At 41.1% G+C, this 18,839-nt stretch overlaps 3 protein-coding genes across 6 annotated transcripts in view; 1 reads left to right on the top strand and 2 right to left on the bottom strand.

The window, feature by feature from the left end:
* Positions 1–2,542: 2,542 nt before the first annotated feature.
* LOC121956587 (zona pellucida sperm-binding protein 3-like) lies at positions 2,543–7,021 on the bottom strand. Its single transcript, XM_042504876.1, has 10 exons — positions 6,526–7,021; positions 6,328–6,443; positions 5,816–5,919; positions 5,569–5,743; positions 4,333–4,450; positions 3,736–3,818; positions 3,478–3,647; positions 3,140–3,298; positions 2,834–2,938; positions 2,543–2,761 (listed from the first exon to the last, which is right to left on the bottom strand). Exons 1-10 carry the CDS (start codon positions 6,877–6,879, stop codon positions 2,553–2,555), a joined length of 1,593 nt encoding a protein of 530 aa, XP_042360810.1. The 5' UTR covers positions 6,880–7,021; the 3' UTR covers positions 2,543–2,552.
* Positions 7,022–7,395: 374 nt separating this feature from the next.
* LOC121956978 lies at positions 7,396–13,570 on the top strand. Its single transcript, XM_042505437.1, has 4 exons — positions 7,396–7,871; positions 8,961–9,314; positions 9,410–9,516; positions 10,668–13,570. The coding sequence occupies exons 1-4, from the start codon at positions 7,823–7,825 to the stop codon at positions 10,878–10,880; spliced, it is 723 nt and encodes a 240-aa protein (XP_042361371.1). The 5' UTR covers positions 7,396–7,822; the 3' UTR covers positions 10,881–13,570.
* The window catches only part of tnrc6c1 (trinucleotide repeat containing adaptor 6C1), a 61,452-nt gene continuing 53,957 nt past the window's right edge, over positions 11,345–18,839 (bottom strand). For all 4 annotated transcript variants that reach the window (XM_042505433.1, XM_042505434.1, XM_042505436.1 and 1 more), the window contains one exon: positions 11,345–18,317. In XM_042505433.1, the coding sequence (XP_042361367.1) occupies positions 17,924–18,317 (394 nt within the window). In that variant the 3' untranslated portion in view covers positions 11,345–17,923. The remainder of the gene's footprint in view (positions 18,318–18,839) is intronic.

The raw sequence follows: 18,839 nt of genomic DNA, 5'->3' as shown, positions 1-18,839 counted from the left end.
CCGTGCCCGCCCTCCGCCCTGCCCACTCTGCTGATTGGTCGGCTTTCTGAAGAGGAAGCGACTGTTCCGTTTTTCGTTTTTCCACACAAGTTTGTATGAAGAATGAATCAAGATCCAAGTCCTCCATCGTGCATGACTGATCGTCCTGGCCTCAAACGAAACTGAATGCCCACAAAACACCCACAGCCCACAGAGCAGACTGTGGATGTGTGAGGGGAACAGAGGAAGAGTACGTTTTTCTTCTTGTCGTAAAAGTTGCGTGTTACTACATGGAAAAAAAATTCTTTTACCTCTGTCTATACAGACACATGATCCCTAATGTCAATTCAAGAAAATCCCCTTAACCAGGAAAAAGAAATTATTGCATTGACAATATAATGTGCACTGTATCCATAAGAACATTGGAAAAGAAAAAAAGAAATAAACAAATGTGGTTAATTGTTGTGTTCTTTTGAACTTTCACAAGCAGCGTCGCGCAAGTAACTTCCAGAATATAATGCAGTACATATTACTAGTAACTGTCATTTTAAATGGAAGTAATAAGAAATGCATAACACTACTTTTGCATCACTTTCGCCCAAAAAACTGCACAAGTCCGTTAGAAATGTGAGAGCATCAGGGTGTCCAGTGGCTCAGTGGATAAAGCAGGCACTCCACATATGAAGGCAGTGTCCTTGCTGCAGCAGCTGTGGGTTCAATTCCAGCTCATGGCAATTTGCTGCATTTCATCCCTTCTCTCTCCCCCTTTCATGCTATCACTCTGTCCTATCTAATAAAAAAAAGGTAAAAATGCCAAAAAAAATCTTTAAAAAAAAAAAATGTAAGAGAGTTGAAAAAAAAATGCAGAGAAAATATCAACTCTTTCTTTTTTTTTGCATTTTTGCCTTTATTTACTATTTACTAGATAGGACAGAATGCATGACACAGATAGCATGAAAGGGGAGGAAGAGAGAGGGGATGACATGCAGCAAAGGGCCACAAGCTGCAATCGAACCCACGGCAACTGCAGCAAGGTCACTGCCTTTATACATGAGATGGCTGCTTTATCCACAAAGCCACCGGACACCCCAGAAAATATCATCACTTTCTATCAGGTGGTAACATGTTACTGCATGTAGTAAGTGCAGTAATATTACCACAAATCAATTACTGCTTAATTGTAATGCGCTACAAAACACATTACTTTATTTCACGACCCCACCATGGTTCACGGGTCACACGTCTTCATCTGTGATTTTCCACACTGGGTTCAGCAAAATCTGTAGAACAGAAAAAAGAAAGACTAATTATTTTGTGCAACGATGACGTCTTCGCTCTTTCAGATATTACAGATATCTGGGATGCTGCAGCTTGCAGTTTGCTGGTGTAGGAGATACCCGGGAGGACGTGTGAGGATCGTCATCCCGTCTTGTGTTGTATGCCAGATGCAATGTCTTGTAATGACCTTTTCCTTCGACGGTCTCTGGTACTGGAGACAGAGGTTTTCTGGGATGGGGATTTAAATGAGCTCATCTGTGTATCTGCAGGGCTCCTCCAACACCTCCTCAAACAGAGGCCCCATCAGGTCACTGACATACTCTGAAAAATACATTTACATAGTTACTTCTGTTTTTTGTTTTACTGTCATTAGAACAAGATTACAACATTGAATGATAGAAATACAGTTATTTTTTCTAATGTTACACTTAATGTTACTTGTTTATAATAAAATCTTTGCTTATTACTTGCTGAATGTTGGCTTCGTTTCCACAGGACCTGCAGTGCATTGTCTCTTGTTTTTTGGGAAGCTTTGCAGTTGAAGGCATATGTTGTGATGTGCTGTAAATGTAAAAGACAATAATTTTAGTTACAAACATAAACATAATGTGTATGCTTTACTGTTTTTACTGGTAAAGAAATAGCTAAACCACATTATTTCTCTGCTTTATGACCTGCAATGTATTTTAGCAAGACTTTTCAAATAAGTAAAAGCTTATCTTTGTTTTAAATAATTTGATTCCTACCTGAAATATAACATTGAGATTTTACAAGTATTACCTTTCCCTCCTCACTGTACTGTACTGTTTTCTGTTTGAAAGTTAGCACAGATTTATTACTGAATAACATGTAATATGTTTACAGTCAGGTACGTTTGAGGAATGATCACATAAGCTGAGAAAACTATGCCACGTTTTTTGGGAGACAGTGAAAAGAACAGCTCATTAAATATCTTAATGCACGCTGCGTGTTTATATTGTGTGGAAGATAATCCACATCTGTATTATTTAGTAACGTTTAAATTCGATTTTGAAAAACCTAATCAAATATATTATGCACTAATCGACATTAGCACTACGGAAAACTACACTGCTTGTACTGGCACTGTTTTCACATCTGTTGGTACAAAACAAACCCAGACAAAACACTGATATAATGGAAGAAAATGGATGGATGGAAGATTTAATCTGCCACTGAAGCATCAGGTTTTTACTGCACACTTTTGTACCTACACACCACAAAAACAAAAGAGGTGTAGTAAAACAAAAAAAGCAAACAAGCATGGTTTTAGTTGATTATCTCTTTGGGTCGTTTATTTCTGAAAGGTCAGATTCTGTTGCAGTTACATTTGACAGTTTAGTCACGTCGACAGTAAACGGAGCAGAGGGGCTGACATCATCGAGGGCCGCCGTGCCGTTACTCTCCAGCACTGCTGCCTTTGACTTCAGGCTGAGCTCAGGGGATACCTTATCCAGAGGTGCAGCAGCTTTCTCAGCATTGCCATCTGTAATATACATAAATAATTACACAATGCCACTTTTGACCTGACATTTGATCAGAAGTATTATCACACTACCTTTTGGATCTGTTTCACTTTTAATGTGTTTTTCCTGTTCAGAAGTCTGAACTTCCTCCTGGTCTTTTGTAGATGGGGAATCAGGAAGTTCCTCTCCCCTCTGATCTATGATTTGAAGAAAAAAAAAGATTTTGTCATACAGTAAAAAATAAAATATTTCAGAAGCATTTATGAATCTTAAATAAATGAATCATTGCACAAAAGCAAAGTTCATCAAAACTAAGATCTTTCTTTGCTGGGTACATTGAAAAATCATAGTGGCCTAGAAAAAGAAAATGAAAGGTTTAATAAGGAGTTAACACTTACCAACTCTGTCGTTTACACCACTTCTCCAGCGGCTGCCGTACAGCGCAGTTCTGCTTATTTTATTGAGAACGGGGGGGAGCTCTTCCACGGGTATAGGCCCACTTTTCTTCATGCCCTGCAGGACCATCATTGGACCCACTTTTGCCTCCTTTTCCCACACTAACAAATAGCCACGTATGAAACAGCTTTTACAGAGATCGAGTCCAAAATCATGTGTGAAGCTAGATATATAATTGTTAAAACATTTACTGAATTGCTCATCATGACATCACCTGCAACCAAGACCAGCCTAAATTTGATGATACCCATTAATCATGATTTCTAGTTTCTAATCTCACCTGTATTGGTCTTCAGCGCGCTCCTCCAGAAGCCTTCATGTTCATTTACTTTCCCAAACCCACGAGGACCAAACTTGCCAGGGCTGCTGGGCTTACCGTTGCTTTGCCCAACTTCATTTTGGCTTTGGCATTGTCCACATAAGTAGTCGTTACCATCAGCTGACCTCCATCTGAAAAGCAGTGAAAACATTTACACACATTTTCCCGATAAGTCATATTGTTTGCGTAATTTGACATACTAGACTGGAATTCACTTGCCTTCCATGTACGAAGGTGCATGCCTTATTTGGTGCCTCTGCATCATTTACTGGTACGGCATTCAAGTGACAGGTGATGTAGAGCTGTAAAAAAGGGAAAGAAAACTTAAGTTATTTTCAGCAGTGATATATTTATTCATAACTGAAGGGGGGGTGTCAATGCAGCAAGAATACAAATATTGACGAGCATTCCTCTTTGCTCAAAAGGTAGAAAACCTACAACTACCAGAACGCACTGTGCTAAACCAGAGGTGGGCAACTTAATGAGCTTGGGCTGTTTTGATACAGGAGACAATGGCAGCTGGCTGGCAAACAATTGCTTACTTACAGTTATGATGAGCTAAAAATCAGTTTCTTAAAATATTTTAGGTGAGAAACAGGTACAGTAAAAAAAAAATCTTTGTGTTTTGTTTTTTCCAGCCTTCGTTGCAACAGCCTTACATGCAGCAAAAATCTGCTGGATGACTAGAATGAGATCTAGGCGGCGGTATACCGGAGAATATCACAGTTCATTTCCACAAACTACCAGCATTTTTAAATAAAGCTGGTTGAAAATCGGCAAAGTATCCCATTAAGTCAGACAAAAAAACAGCCTCACCTCTCCTCTGTCCTCATTGTGAAACCTAAAGGCATCAATGACTAAGTGGAGCTTGCTATCCTGGGACCTGGATAGGAAGTAAGACCTTGAACCTGGAAGCTGAGAGTCAACCAAGCACCTGTGAAGAGGGGAAAATCAGTACTTTTGTATGCGCCTTAAATTTAGCACTGCCAAAAATAAAATCAGTGCAGAAATAGCTTTTATAGACTACTCATGCTGAACGGTAACAAGCTTAACAGAGTAGCAGCAACTCGTCTTTGCAGTCTCGTATTTGTGGAATTCATATGGTTTTATGGATTATAGGTAAACCATGTTTTTAAAAAAAGGCATTAAATTCAGATTCGAACATTTATACTTGTAAGTTCATGTGAATGTGAGCTGACAAAACACATTTTATTGTAGATGTATCATCCTGCATCCTTTAGATTGTCCAAATCAGTATTTGAATTCTAGACTGTAAAAGACTAATAATAAAAATAATAATTTCATAAAATTAAGGTTTTACAACTGATGTTACAAGTTTGGCTAAGATCCTGCACGCTTCAAAAGTTTTATCTTAGCTTCACTGTTTTTGTAGCGACTGCTCTGACTTATAAAACTAAATTAGCCTCGAGCAGCTCTGTGTCCTAGAAATTACATTTTAATTTCATTCAGTCGCTGCTTTCTTCTTTGCTGCTGCAACAGAACAATTTCCCTCAAGGGATTGAAAAAGTATTTCTATTCTCTTACTATTACTATTATACACAATTAATTTAAAAAGGAAATATTTTTTGGAGAGAAAAGTTATGTCAAGTACGTATTAGTTTGAGAAAATGTTGCTAATTAACGTTACGTTTTTTAAAAATATCTTCTCGGTTCAAGGAGAGCTATAACATAAAACTTGTAGCAGTAATTCATAAGAGTCATAATAAACCTTGTTTGTGGTTCGAGGTTTTCTGTCAAAGGTTTTCCAGACGTCTTTTATAGTGGTGGTCTTTGGGCGAACTGCTTTTTGGGCTGCAGGGAATATTTTTGCTGCATTACCACAAGTGATCACTCGAAAAATTGAAAGCAAGACTGAGCCGCTGTCCTGGGGGCGTGGCCAGCTGACAACTCAGGTGACATCACTTGAGGCAATTGACTTTACACCACTCCCTCCGTAGCCAAAATAGTCGAACACAAAACAAAAACTATGGGAAATTCTGCAGATTTTTACATTTCGGGTCAATATACAGTTGCAGCTTTCAAAGTGCTCACCCGTTTTCAACGAAGACGTATCTGGGCACAGAGTATATGTCCGGGGTAAGTGTCGCCACACAGCTGCTCAGAAACACCCGGAGCCCCATGTGGTGTCCGACTCTGACCGAGGCTTCGATGCTGATAGGCTCGCCGAGGTAATACACGTTAGAGCTTCTTTCATACAGCCAGTCATCTGCAAAAGAAAAAAAAAGTTGTAAAAGCAAAAAAAGACAACAAAAAACATCAAGAAGTGAACATAACTCACTTGTCATAGTTCTTAAATCAAACTCCAAAGTTTCCACTGCAGCCTGGGTCGACGTGAAGGGGATCCAGGTGGGCATGAGTGAAGAACTGGACAAACTGTACTTCCTGAGAAACAGAAAACAAGCGTTTTGGAAAGTGAGTAATGTAGCTCTAATATGTTTGTTGAAGTCTCTCTTCATGTATGCCCACCAGGTATGTCCATTTTTTATGGCACTTTTGGCTTCAGAAAGGGGCAAACAACTTCAAACTGCTGTATTTTGTATTCATTTTGATTTTAAATTTTTTTTATCTGAGCTTTTCAAATTCCTACGTGTTCACTGAACACATGGAGGTTGCTGAAATTATGTCTGAAAAGTGTTTGAATCTTATGTTTGAAAAACACTGGACAAGTAAGACATTTTGAGTCCTTGTAAAGTCATGGAAAAGTTTTGAAATTTTGTTCACGACAATGTGTGGCAACTCTGTTTAAAGAGGAGCTTAGAAAAAAAAGAAAAAGAAAAGAAAGCAGCAGACCTTTCATAATGGCACTCAATTGGAATTACAGCTTCATCCATCCGAACCAAACCATCTGGGGACGCCACAGGAGAGTATATAAGGAGGTTTGTGTAGACCAAAGAGTCCTCCGTCATCTGTGGAGAGAAGAGAAGAGAGTATGTTCAGAACAGGAAGCTACAATGTATAAGAAATGCCAATAAATTGCAATTACTATACCCAGTGTTTGGTGCCGCAGTCCATAAGTCCAACAATGATTCTGTACTCATCTCCTGAAGACGCTGTAGCTCTACAGTAATCACTGTGCTCCACTCCAAGGCGCAACTCTTCACTATTAACAAGAGCTCCAACTCCAAACATGTCAGCTTTGATTAAAATCTCCAATGAGTCCGGGTGGCAGGTCACCCTGACTGTATTCACCTGCTCTCGTGCCTCAGATGGAGCCTTGGAGCTCCCTGCGATCTGAGGTGTCTGAAGTGAAGCATGCTCTGTGTAATGTTTGGGTGGAAAAGCAAAAGATGATCTGACACAGAGTGCAAGAAGGAGGTTTAACCAAAAACACAAAGGCTCCATGAACGTCACAGCAAACGGCAAACTGGTTCAAAATGCAAAAGCTCGTCCTGTCTGACCACTAGGAAGCACAGCAGTGTGAGCAGTGGAACATTTTAAGCTTCAGTCAGCCTCATCAGAGCAGCAGCACACACCTGAGTGTAATCACAAACTAATCAGCTCACAGCCCTCCGAGACTCAGAGCTAGAGGGATTTCACCCCTCATATTTATATTCATATTTAAACATGCAAACATATTTGCTTCATAGCTTGTTTCTGTGGAACTGTGCATGCATTAAAATGAGAAAATAAAAGCAACTGCTGGTTATTGTGGTTATTAAAACCACTGAATGTCAACAACCAACCAAGCATACCAGACATATCCAGTGATACAGCATTAACATTTACATCCTCTTTTCTTATCTGACAATTTCATAACCTGATTGCTGAAACATTTTGCATAAATTGTTCACTATAAGGCTACGTCACAAAACTCTGCATAAAAACGGATGTTAAGGTGGAAAACAATAAGTTTTCAACTTTTTAATTCTACCCCCACCTGGCATCTCAAAAATGGTATTATTGTTGTTGCCTCTGTTGCAAAAACTAGCACTACCTAACTGTTAAAATTCATGGCATATATTATAATTGTGGGGAATGTTTTTCTCTTGCTGTGTAGAATTTTAAATGTATATTTAAGGGATGTGCATGCAGCGGTTGAGGGGTTTAAACTCTGATTCTCAACATCCCAAGTGTGACAAATATTTAAAGACAGACACCCTCAGTGCAAACAAGGCAGACTGCGGTATTTTCTTAACAGCACTTCTTGCTTTGAGGTCCACTTCCTGCTTTGAGGTGAAGAACAATGAATACAGTGAGGCTGTCCACAAAGTCTCACAAGAGACTGAAGGAAACAGGCAGGACTACAATATGAATCAGCTTTGGTGTGTTTGTAACTGAAAAGACCATGAGGACGAGTTTGGCATGCATTGTTATTTTCACTCAGCTCTTTGACGGTAAGAGAAAATTCACATTTTACTTACAAAAAATATAACTTTGCAACCTCTCTGTCCTGGCTTTAACTTTTTTCCTGCCTGAAGCATATACAGTGTTATTTATTCACATTTATTGGGCGGTATATCAGACCACAGGGGCTTTGGTTTAAGTCATGAGTGCAGCTCTGTGTGGCTGCACAGAGGCACAGAGCTGAAGGCAAACATCTGCTGACTTGCACACAATGACAATATTAACATGCAGATGTTTAGCAAGTATAAGGCTGTATTTAAATTCTTCACCCAACAGCTGTAAGTTTTGTATTTAGTCGTAAGACGAAGCACTGCGTCACAGCTGAAAGGTTTTGGCCCCACCAGCTTTCTTTGCGGAGCTTGCGTGCCTGAAAGCACTGAAGGCAAAAGTCAGAGGATCACTAGAATAATTACAACTCATCCTGATGGGAACATAAATAACTAGGAAATTTCAGGGCATTTCACTTCATGTCTGTTTGGATATATTAATAAAAAAACAACAAATATGAACCTGATGATGGTGTTACATTACATTCATTTTTTTCTTTTCTCACATGCTTCCACAGTTAATAAAGAATCCAAAAACGGATTAAATTCTTCATGAATTGAAGTAATAGGGGTCCCCATTAAACAACAGCAAAAAATAGTAATTTTATCTTGCTGAACACTGGAGTTGCTGGTCTAGCACTGTCTCAATCAATTTGTCTATTTCTACTTTGTGTCATTTCGGTCTTTAAAACCTTTATTTCAATTTCAGCAAAGTCACACAATAACACAAATAAACTACTCATTGAGGAAGCAAGGAGCCAGCAGCTGTTTTTGTCAGTGGAGCCTGGCTTTCAAGAGAGCGTAGCTGAGTTTCAGTTTGCATCTAGTTCCCCGTCAGAATCTGTTTGGGAACTACTGAGCATACGACTGAAAAAATGAGACTTTGATTATACTGCACGAGTTGTGTGAGTGTTTGCAAACAGACGTTTTGATATCGTGTGCTGTTGTTAAATGCAGACCCCTTTTAGCGCAACATATTAAGAATTCTCACAGTTTTTGGATTCTTCTGATCACATTTTTTTCCTCTTCCAGCCTGTGCAGAGTTGATCTTCAGGCAGCTGACGGAGAACCAGTCACTGGAGCTCACCTGTTCCCCTCAGCAGGAGCTCAGCAGCCTGACGGGCCTCCACCTGTACCACCGCAACGCCAAGAGCCAGACAACCCTGCTGTCCATGGCTAAGGGGGGCAAACTCCGGGTCAACCCAGAGCACAGCGGGCGTCTGCAGCTCTATGGAGGTCTGGACTCCCTGCGGGTCAACGTGACCATGTCCCATTTACGGCACAGCGACACGGGGCTCTACATGTGGGAGCTGAGCTACAGAGAGAACAGCTCTGATCAGATCATCCTCAGCGCTCAAAAGGTTTTCTTGTTGGTTGAAGGGACAGGTATGCGGTTCAGCTAATACACTTTGCTGCACTTAAATCAAAGGTCATCTCTCTGTGTAGATATTAATGCATATTGCTGTGTGTTTGTGGAGCAGGGAGGCCATGCCACTGCTCTCCCAGTTACTCCCCTCTGCTCCTGACCATTTTCACAGCAGCAGGGCTTCTTCTGCTCACACTCAGCTGGCTGGCCACAGAGAGATGTGTGAGTATTTACACTTCGATTTATATTTCACTGAGCAGAGACACAGATTTAACTTCATATATGTCGATTTCCCTGCAGACACACACATCAAAAATGATGTTTTTGTCTAACATCACATCATTTTTGCAGTATTTCTGAGTGATGCAGCAGCTGCTCTTTAGTCAAAGTGACAGACAGCCATACAAGTCAGTCATATTCAGTTCAATACCAATTAATGTGTCAGCTTTAAAAGAGGCCTGACAAACACCTGTTTGAGTGAGTGGGTTTGCATGCAACTTATATAATAAAAGCGACCTGATAATTACTGTTGGGATTGTTAGTGCATGAGTCATAAAATCTGTGACATTGTGCCAGATCTCAGAGGGAAAAATCTCTAAATCAATATGAAATATCGAACACGAAAATTCAAACAGCAAAAATTTGTTACAGCCTCAAAAAACATCTTGCAGTCTTAAACAGTAGAAAACATGACAGACTTCACAAAATCGGTGTTAAATGCTGTAGCCCACAAATTATTTTTTCTCATTTCGCCTTTTCTCTCGTCACTAATTTAAGGATAATCATTCAAGCTTTGTGGCTGCTGATTAAAAGAGACAAACTTTTTTAAAATTTTTCCTGAACCAAAAGAAAGTTTGATCTGGAATAAAGTTAAAAGAGAGGTTGACAAATTATTATGAACTTTTGTTACAGTTGTGTTTTTTCATCTGGAAACAGTCTCTGTTCTTTGGAAATAAGATTTGAAGCCGAATTACTCTGTTAAACATGCACAAACATTGACAGAAAGCTAATCTGCATCAATTCATCAAGCAATTATGTCAATTTTTAAGTGAAGATGCCAAAACATATCTGTTTCCAGTTACTCGGCTGCTTTTTACATGACTGTAAAGTGGGACAAAATCATTTTGCGTGCCTAAACTTCAAACTGTTCGCAGTACTTGTATAGCAACATGAATCTTCACCGGGACTTTAATCACTCTGGGCAATAAAATACGACACATCTTTGTAACGTTAATGTTGTTTCCACATTATGAATTTCAAGCTCATGAACACACCAAAGTCTGAAGAGGAACTCAGAGAACGCAGCAATCTGAGGAGCGCATGAATGCAGCATAACTTCATATCTAAACAAGAGAAATAATGTTGTGTTACAGGTGAAGGTGAGGCATCATCACAGACCACAACCTCCTGCTCCTATCTATGAGGAAATGACAAGGAAGCAGCAAAGCGCCGGAATTCCCCAAAATAACCGAGAGACCCCCTCACACCTGGAGGAAGTCAACTTCCCCATTTACGCTAACCCCAACATCCGACAACCACAGGACAACTATTACGCCTGTCCCACACAGCTCGCCCTCAGAGCCTGACGTGACTTCTGGCACCGCTCTAATGGCGCGGCAAACATTTACAGGAAATTACACCAGCTCAACCGCAGAAATATGATACGAGAGTGAAAGGTGACTTCTCATCAAGGAAATAAAAAGATCTCCATTTGGTGGAGCGGAGTGAGGCAGAGAGAAAAACACCAAGTGGGAACCCTTTTTAACAGCCAAGAAAAAAATGCTATTTTATTAATATTTGAAAGAAGCTCCATAGTTCATGAAAACATTTGTTTCGGTGCATGTCATTTAACAATCACATTCTATGAGGAGAAAGAGATATACAGAGAGAAAAAAATAAAACATTACAAGCCACTGACTTTTCATTAAATCTCAGTACAGACATTTTTACTTAATATTTCAAAAACAAAAAAAAAGGCAAAAGAAAGAAAAAAAAGCAGCCCTAATCCCATAACCCCCACCCCGCCCACAGAAAAAAAAAAAAAAAAAAAAAGAGAAAAAGACCCTTGAGGGTGACAGGCTAGAATCCCACAGTGCTAAAGAGTGAGACGCTCATTGGTTTTAGGAATACACAGCATGGCGAAGGAAGCTGGAGGCGGAGGGCTCACCTCTCCACCCTCCCTCACCCCCTTAAAAATAAAAACAAAAACACATTGGATCCCAAAAACCCCTGCAATAAGTCAGCCACTTAGAAGTAGGCCATAAAATCCCCGTCTTCCACCCCCTCCCCCCAAACACTTGTGCATAGTTTCATGATCCTTTACAACCAGCTCATGTTTTACAAACATCCTCCAAAATGTGAAAAATGTTCCACAAAAGTCTGATTCATCTATTAATAATACCCGCTGTGGGAGAATGAGAGAGAAAGAGGAAAGAAAGAGTAATGCACAATGTTCCTGATTCAGTCAGGACGGGACCTCATTAAGAAAACACAATAAAGATTTCAACATACAGCATTTTGCATGTTATTCACTGTCTTTCTTTTTTTAACAATCAAAATCATTGACCTTTTTTCGTTTTTAAATGTAAAGCAATTTTAATATATAGATTTATATATAAAGCACTCCATTTTCATTTAAAGTCCATTATTTGGTTATTATGTAACTGCTACGGATTTAGAAACAAAAGGTATTTTCTCTTCTTCTGAAATCCATAACTTTCAGTGCTTAGAATTGTTTCTTTTAAATCATCCTTTTTTTTTCTTTTTTCTTTTTTTTTTTTTTTTACTCATCATAAAAATGTACATTAAAATGGCGTGGAGTTGGTACTCTGGAACCCTGGCCTTCCTGAGACAAGATCCACTTTTTCGTGTGTGTGCAAGATAGTGAGCAATTATGTCTTTTTTTTCTTTTCTTTTTTTTCTTTTTTTTTTTTATAAAGGAAAAATATATATGATCAACATAAAACATACAGGCTTCAGATAGTCCATGAAATTAACACAGAACAAAGAAGGTTAAACAGAACAAGACAACACTGTTCAATCCCAGAGTTCTTAAAGTAGCACAAGAAATCTTCATTCTTTGAAGTGTTGCACTTTTTCTGAAAAATGGAAGCATTTGTCCTTTTTTCTTTTTTTTTCTTTTCAACATTCCCATAGTTTAATTCCTTTGTGTTGCTGATTTTTTTTTTTTTCGAACTCCAGAAAAAAACAAAGTGTTTGTAAACCGTCAGTGGCCTTGCAGGAAAACAAATGACAACATGAGTGAATCGAACATAAGTGAAAACAGAACGAAAGCTAACAAACCAAAAAGGTAGGCACCTCTGAAGTGAGCCCTAGAAGCCAAGGCTCAGTCTGATGTCTTGTCCTTCACTCTCTCTGTTGCTCAGATTTGGGAGAGCTGAAGTCCTTCTACCCCAATCTATGGCCACAGGTCTGCAAAATACTTTTTTTGCTGCATTTTTTATACATATGTGATTTTTTTTCAGTTTTCTTGTTTTTTTTTCAGGTTTATAGTCCGAAAAATGGTGCAATACTCAATTATGATCCATACTTTCTTGGATTATTCCACAATGAAAGCCACTAAGGTAGATAAACATTACATTTTAAAAACACACTTATTTTTAGTCCTTGAGTAAACATTTACACATGAACTGTCCCCGTCTCCCCTCAGTACTTGTATCATGTTGTTCGTTTAGCTGGATGAGGGGTGAGGCCGACACTCAGTGCAACGCTAGAGGCTAGTAACAATTAACATCAGAATATATTTTTGACAAGCCAAAAAAAAAAAAAAAAAAAATTAAACAAATAAACAACAAAAGTATACTGAATCGAAAAAGAAAACACGAGGCGGAAATTCCTCCGCTGTAATCACGAGCTCTCATATTTTCACCTCACGCACTAAAACATTCATTCAAACAACATACAGTACAAGCAGCCTTGTGCAAACACTCAAATACAACAGATGTAAATTTGCCTTTATATCGATCTTTGTTTTCAACATTTCAAATTTGATTCACTCTGAACCGATGCTATCAAAAATCTCTGAAGTGTATGAATGAGACAAAAAACCACTACAAAAAGTGTTCACATTACATTATTGGCGCTTCTTTTGATTCAAGTATTTGTTTTCATTATTTTGTATTACTCTGATATGTTTATGATCTTGTCTTCTGGGAAATATAATGTCGAGGAGGATACACAGGGTAAGGGCCAAAGCCAGGGCGGGGTTTAGGGGGGCTTAGGCGAAGTGGAAAACAGAGAGATCTAGTCATACACACATACACCCATTATGTACTCTTGGTTGTGTATTGTATATGAACTAGAATGTGCATATTCAACCCAGGCCTTTTTTTTTTTTCTTTTTTAAGAGCGATTTGCTAATTCAGCTCTTTTTTGGGGCCCATGCTCCAGACCCTTGTCTGATCCATGATTGAGAAGCATTTTTCGCTTGAGCTCCAGTTGCCTTTAAGTTTATGTGACTTTTAAAGAAAAAAAAAAGGGAAAACATCTGGTTTCCGACACTAGACAGAAAGAGAAGAGTGCAGGCGAGGGGTGTGGGAGGAGGGCGGGGCTCTCAGTGCTGGTGCTGCGCCAAAAAAAAAAAAAAAAAAATTTAAAAAAAAATCCAGGTGCACATCTGAGACTCGTCCTCCATCCCAGTGACCCGTCCTCCCACTCCGTTCCACTCCCCACTTCTGACGCCAGTTACTTGATTCAAGTCCAGTGTGGAGTAAATGCAGGTTTTCAGGAACAAACAAACACACAAACAGACGACACAGGCAATAGTGATTGTTTTGTTGAATGATGCGAGTCTGACGCGACTCTGGAAGAGGGCAAATCCCAAAAGTTTTAAGACTTGGTACCAAACTTGAGGTTTGTGTCCCTGTTTCTGCTGATACGTCAGGTCCCTGCTAGGACCCTGACCCCAAAGACAGATGAGCAGAAATGACCTGTTGTTTTGATGCTGGCGCGACCCTCAGGTTGGAGGTCCAAAAACATGAACCCCCCGGATACAGCTTCCCCTAAATGACGGGGCGAGAAGGCGGCAGCTTGCAGAGACACAGAACATCTCAGCCTCGGAGTGCACAGCTGAAACAGACTCTTTTTTTTAGTTTCTAGTTTTTGCAAAAAACCCCAGAACAAAAAAAAAAACCTTGATGATAAAGAAAAAGATGTTTTTGGTTTTTAAAGAGATGTACCCGATGTGACCCATAAACAGTGCACAGAAACATACAGGGACCACCCCCCCTCCTGCCGTAGCCTGCTTCTCCACTACAATTCCCAGCCCACTGTTGGTGAAAACCGTAAATCTGTCCTGCCCTTCTACTCCTCAAGCCTCCTACAGCCGGAGCACGTGGTGTACGCCCCTGCAGCAATAAAATAAGTCTCATCACGCATAAGATAAATTAGGATATGGCAAGGTGGAAGTAGATATTTGCAGATCAGTTGGCACAAGACCGAAGAACTCTGCCAACCACTAGTGCCTCCAGCAGGTCATTTAGTGTCATCTAATAGCTCTGTCCACACAGTGGGAGACTAAAATCTTGAAGTGAGGCTCTGTCAGTGTCCCTTACATTTAATCCAGCTGGAGGTTTCAAGGGAAGCTGCCTGGTAGTAAAGGTTGAGAGATAAAAGTGAAGATTGGCAGATGTGGAGGGGGGGATGGCTGTGATTTTCTAGATGGCTGTGAACAAACACCTCCTTGTCTTTGCATAGAAATGGAAGGCTGTTATCAGTTGAGGTGGTTCTAAGTGTTAACTGAGTGCTCCCAGAGTTAAACATAAAGCACCAGTGTGAGTGAGGCCCATCACCACTAAAGGATGTGTGTGTTATGAGACAACGTAGAGCGGAGGTGCCCCAGGATGGACAGAAGGAGTTGGCTCACTATCCTGGAGAACCTTTTCACTACACAACCTTTCTTCCTGCTTGATTTGACTCGTCATACCCTCTATCTGACTCCAACAACGCAAAAAACTCGGGCCTTTTTTTCTACTGAGATCCACAGTGTGGTCGCGCGGCCTTGCCTCTACACTACACACTGCTTCTGCCTCGGAGGCAGTGGGAGGGGCAGGAGAGAAGCTGAACACTGCATAAAGACCAATATTAAAAAGCCATGAAATCATCATCAGAAAACAATCATTATCTATATCATCAATGATAACAGCAACAATATCAGCAAACTTCATGACAACAATCAAATAAAAATGCACACTGGCAATTCCATAAGAAACCGAGAAAAAAATAAAACACGTCAAACGCCTCCGTCTCTGGCTAAAGTGATCCTTGCAGAAGAGACAAAGAGAGAGTTGGAGGTTGCTGAGGACAGACTCTGGCGCAGCAGTAGTAGTAAATTTAATACAGGTGGGCCAGTTCTGAAAGAGCTGCTCTTGGCCTGGAGGCCAGGGGGAAGAGGAGGGAAACCAGTCTGTAGGGATCCGCAGGGAGGCGGCGAGCGAAGAGGGAGGTGAGGGCTGCTGCAGAGCACTGCACTCCGCAGCAGGCAGGCACTCAGTGGCCACACTATCACACAGGCTGGCAGGGCCAACAGAAAGAAAAAGAAAAAGGACGAAGAAGATGGCGATCCTCCCTGCTGGATCCAGTAGAACATAAACACGCCGAGCGTTTTTTTTTTTTGTGTTTTTTTTTTCCAGACACCAAGGCTAAAGATTTCAAAGTATGCAATGTAACAGTGATATTTACTTTGATAAAGAGGGTGAGTGCTTTGGGGTCGTTCCCTGCCGCACCCATCATCAGTTGAGTTAGTTCTTTCTTTGTATTTCCCTTCACTTTGCTACCATGTTTGACATCCTTCCTGGTCCCACCGACTTGAGGGAAGAAGGATTGAAAAAGAAAAAAAAAAAATCTTCACATCCACATTAAGTTAAAAAATAAGTATATAGAGAAGCCACTAAGCAGATTGCTTTTTTGTCCTTTTTTTCAGTTTTTATTTGCCAGTGTTGCTTCTCCTGTCTTCTATTCGTTGGCATTAAGGGTATAACGAGCTGCGACGCTCTTGCTAAGTGCTATGATAGACCACCTATTCACAAATCTTTGCTCAGACCTCCTACCGATGCAAATTTGGGCAAAAAAGGAAAAAAAAAACTGGTCTTCAGGGTAAAAAAGGAAAACAGGCTCCTCTCGTTTTGGTTTGATGCCTTCTCCCCAAGCGCGCACGCACACGCACGCACACACACACACACACACAGACACACACACACACACAGAAACACACACACCTGTCCCTCCGTCTCCCCCGAAACTCGTCACTGGCATAAGTGTGGAGAGTAGGCTGGCTGAAGAAGTGCTTTGTGTGTACGTCCTTGTATCTTGGGACAAAAAGGTGGTTGAAGACCAGCTTGCTTCTCTCCTGAGCTCACACACTCTTGAAGGGGAGATGAAGGGTAGTAGTGGCAGTTTTAGGATGGGGGGTGATGGGGGGGTGGGTGCAGGGAAGATAGCGTTTTTGCAGTTCAATCATTCCTTACAGTCTCCTCTCTTTCCGCGAGAGGTGGTGGTGGTGGGGTGGACGGTAGTCTGTGGCTTATATTGCACGTCACTTGAAATGGTGGGAAACACACACCGGTAGGAAACATTTACGACTTGAGGTTTTCCACAACATCAGTGAGAGGGTCCGAGACTGAGACCAAACTGCGAGTTGCCCGCAGACGATTTGAGGTGCATTGAAGTGTTTGTCTTTACAGTTCCATAGTAATAGCAGTGGTTCATTTCGCATTTCGTCGTCCGTTACTGTACATGCGACGACCCCCCCCAAAATCTCTCCCCCCACCGGGTAAGATTGACAGACACATTTGAATAATATCGTTTCTTAGCTTTGTTTTGCAATGGTTTAAGAAGAAGAAGAAAAAAACACTACAAAAATAAATGGCTTGAACACGGCGAACAGAGTTGCATCATTCCCTTTGAGCGTTGTGTGGGGAACTTAATCTGCTTGCAAAAATGCACTGAAGTTGTGAGCTGTGGTTGCTTACGTCGAGCCGCAGCAGCATTGTACTCTCCACTCGGGTTTCACTGGCTCAGAAATAAGGGTGTGCAAGTGTCCGTATGCTTCTTCACCAAGTACAGAGTGAGTGAGGATAGCAGGGCAGGAAAGAGGTTAAGGCTAATATTAGTGCTGAGAGAAACAAATGTTGAGTCTGGACCAGCTGAAAGTTCAACAACCACTCTGATTGAAAGGGTTTTTTCCTTTGGGAATGATGCCTTTTCATGGATCTCTGAGGTGCAGTATGATTGCCCGAAAAGGCAGAGAGGGATTCGTTTAAAGATCTCGTCGTCAAGTCAGTTTGAAGGACATGTTTCACACGGCGAGTTCCCAAAAGTTCTGTAAAAAGTTCTCTTTCTTTGTTGAATGAAAGACGCCTTCCTGTGTCTCCAAAAGTAAAAGCTGAACACTGTGACCAAAATCTCTCACTGAGATTCACAAAACTGCAACTGAAATGTCATCAAAAACAAAAAGGAGCCGAGGAGGTTGGCGAGGGTGAGCAGCGAGGATGTAGCCTCGCCCTCCTCTCGTCTCTCCTTTTCACCGTTACAGCCACACTGATTATCTCCACAATGATTTGCAAGATTTTTGCTGCTGTTGGGTGTTTGTTAAGCCTGGGCTTTATTAGTCCTACATGGACTCCCCACTCAGCAGGTCCCCAGGCAGCAGCGTATTGATTGGGGTGGGACTCCCCATGACCCGTCCCTCCTCTCCACTCGGGGGTCCCCACAGGCTAGAATACTGTTGCACACCACCCCACAGCAACTCACCGCCTGCCTTCGCTCCGCCTGCTCCCAGGCCGCTGCTATTGCTGCTGCTGCCATTGTTGTTGTTGTTCCAGTGTGGGGAGTGACCGATGGGGTGGGAGGCTCCAGACCCGGCTCCACCCATCCTTGTCTGATTGGTGCCTGGAGTGGCCTGCCAGCTGGTTGTACCACCAAGTGACTGGCCCTGTGCAAAGAAACGGTTCACTTCCTCTTCCCCAGCAAACTCTGCCAGGATGGTGGTGTTCCCGAGCACACACCTGGACAGAGGTGAGAGGAAAATGATGCATAAGTGATGGTTAAAACGTCTAGAATTACCGCCATGCAGTTGTATGCCTCGCCGCATCAGTAAAGTTACACCTGCTGTTTACATCCATGTCTGTGTCTGTGACCAAATACCTCCTCTCCTGTTTCTAAAATATGATGTTGAGTAATGGCCAGCATAGCGTTTTTACAAAACATTATGATGTCACAGTGAAGTTCATCTTTTGGATATAAAATTTTAAAACTTCATCACTGTATCATATTAGACATTTGTGTGAAATTTTGTAACAATTAGAATATGAATTCTTGAGTTATGGCCAAAAACATGTTTTGTGAGGTCATAGTGACCGTTGACCACCAGAATCAGTTCATCCTTGAGTGCAAGTGGATGTTTGTACCAAACATGTTCACGAGAACGAGAGGGACGCTAAGTCAGTGAACTTTGAGCACCAATTTCTAATCAGTTCATCCGTGACACAAACAGGATGTAAAAATTTGAAGAAATTCCCTCAAGGTGT

This window comes from Plectropomus leopardus, chromosome 17, assembly GCF_008729295.1.
Source record: "Plectropomus leopardus isolate mb chromosome 17, YSFRI_Pleo_2.0, whole genome shotgun sequence".
NCBI classification, from domain to species: domain Eukaryota; kingdom Metazoa; phylum Chordata; class Actinopteri; order Perciformes; family Serranidae; genus Plectropomus; species Plectropomus leopardus.
The sequence above is the reverse complement of the archived record's forward strand: the minus strand, read 5'-3'. Positions and strand labels throughout refer to the sequence as shown.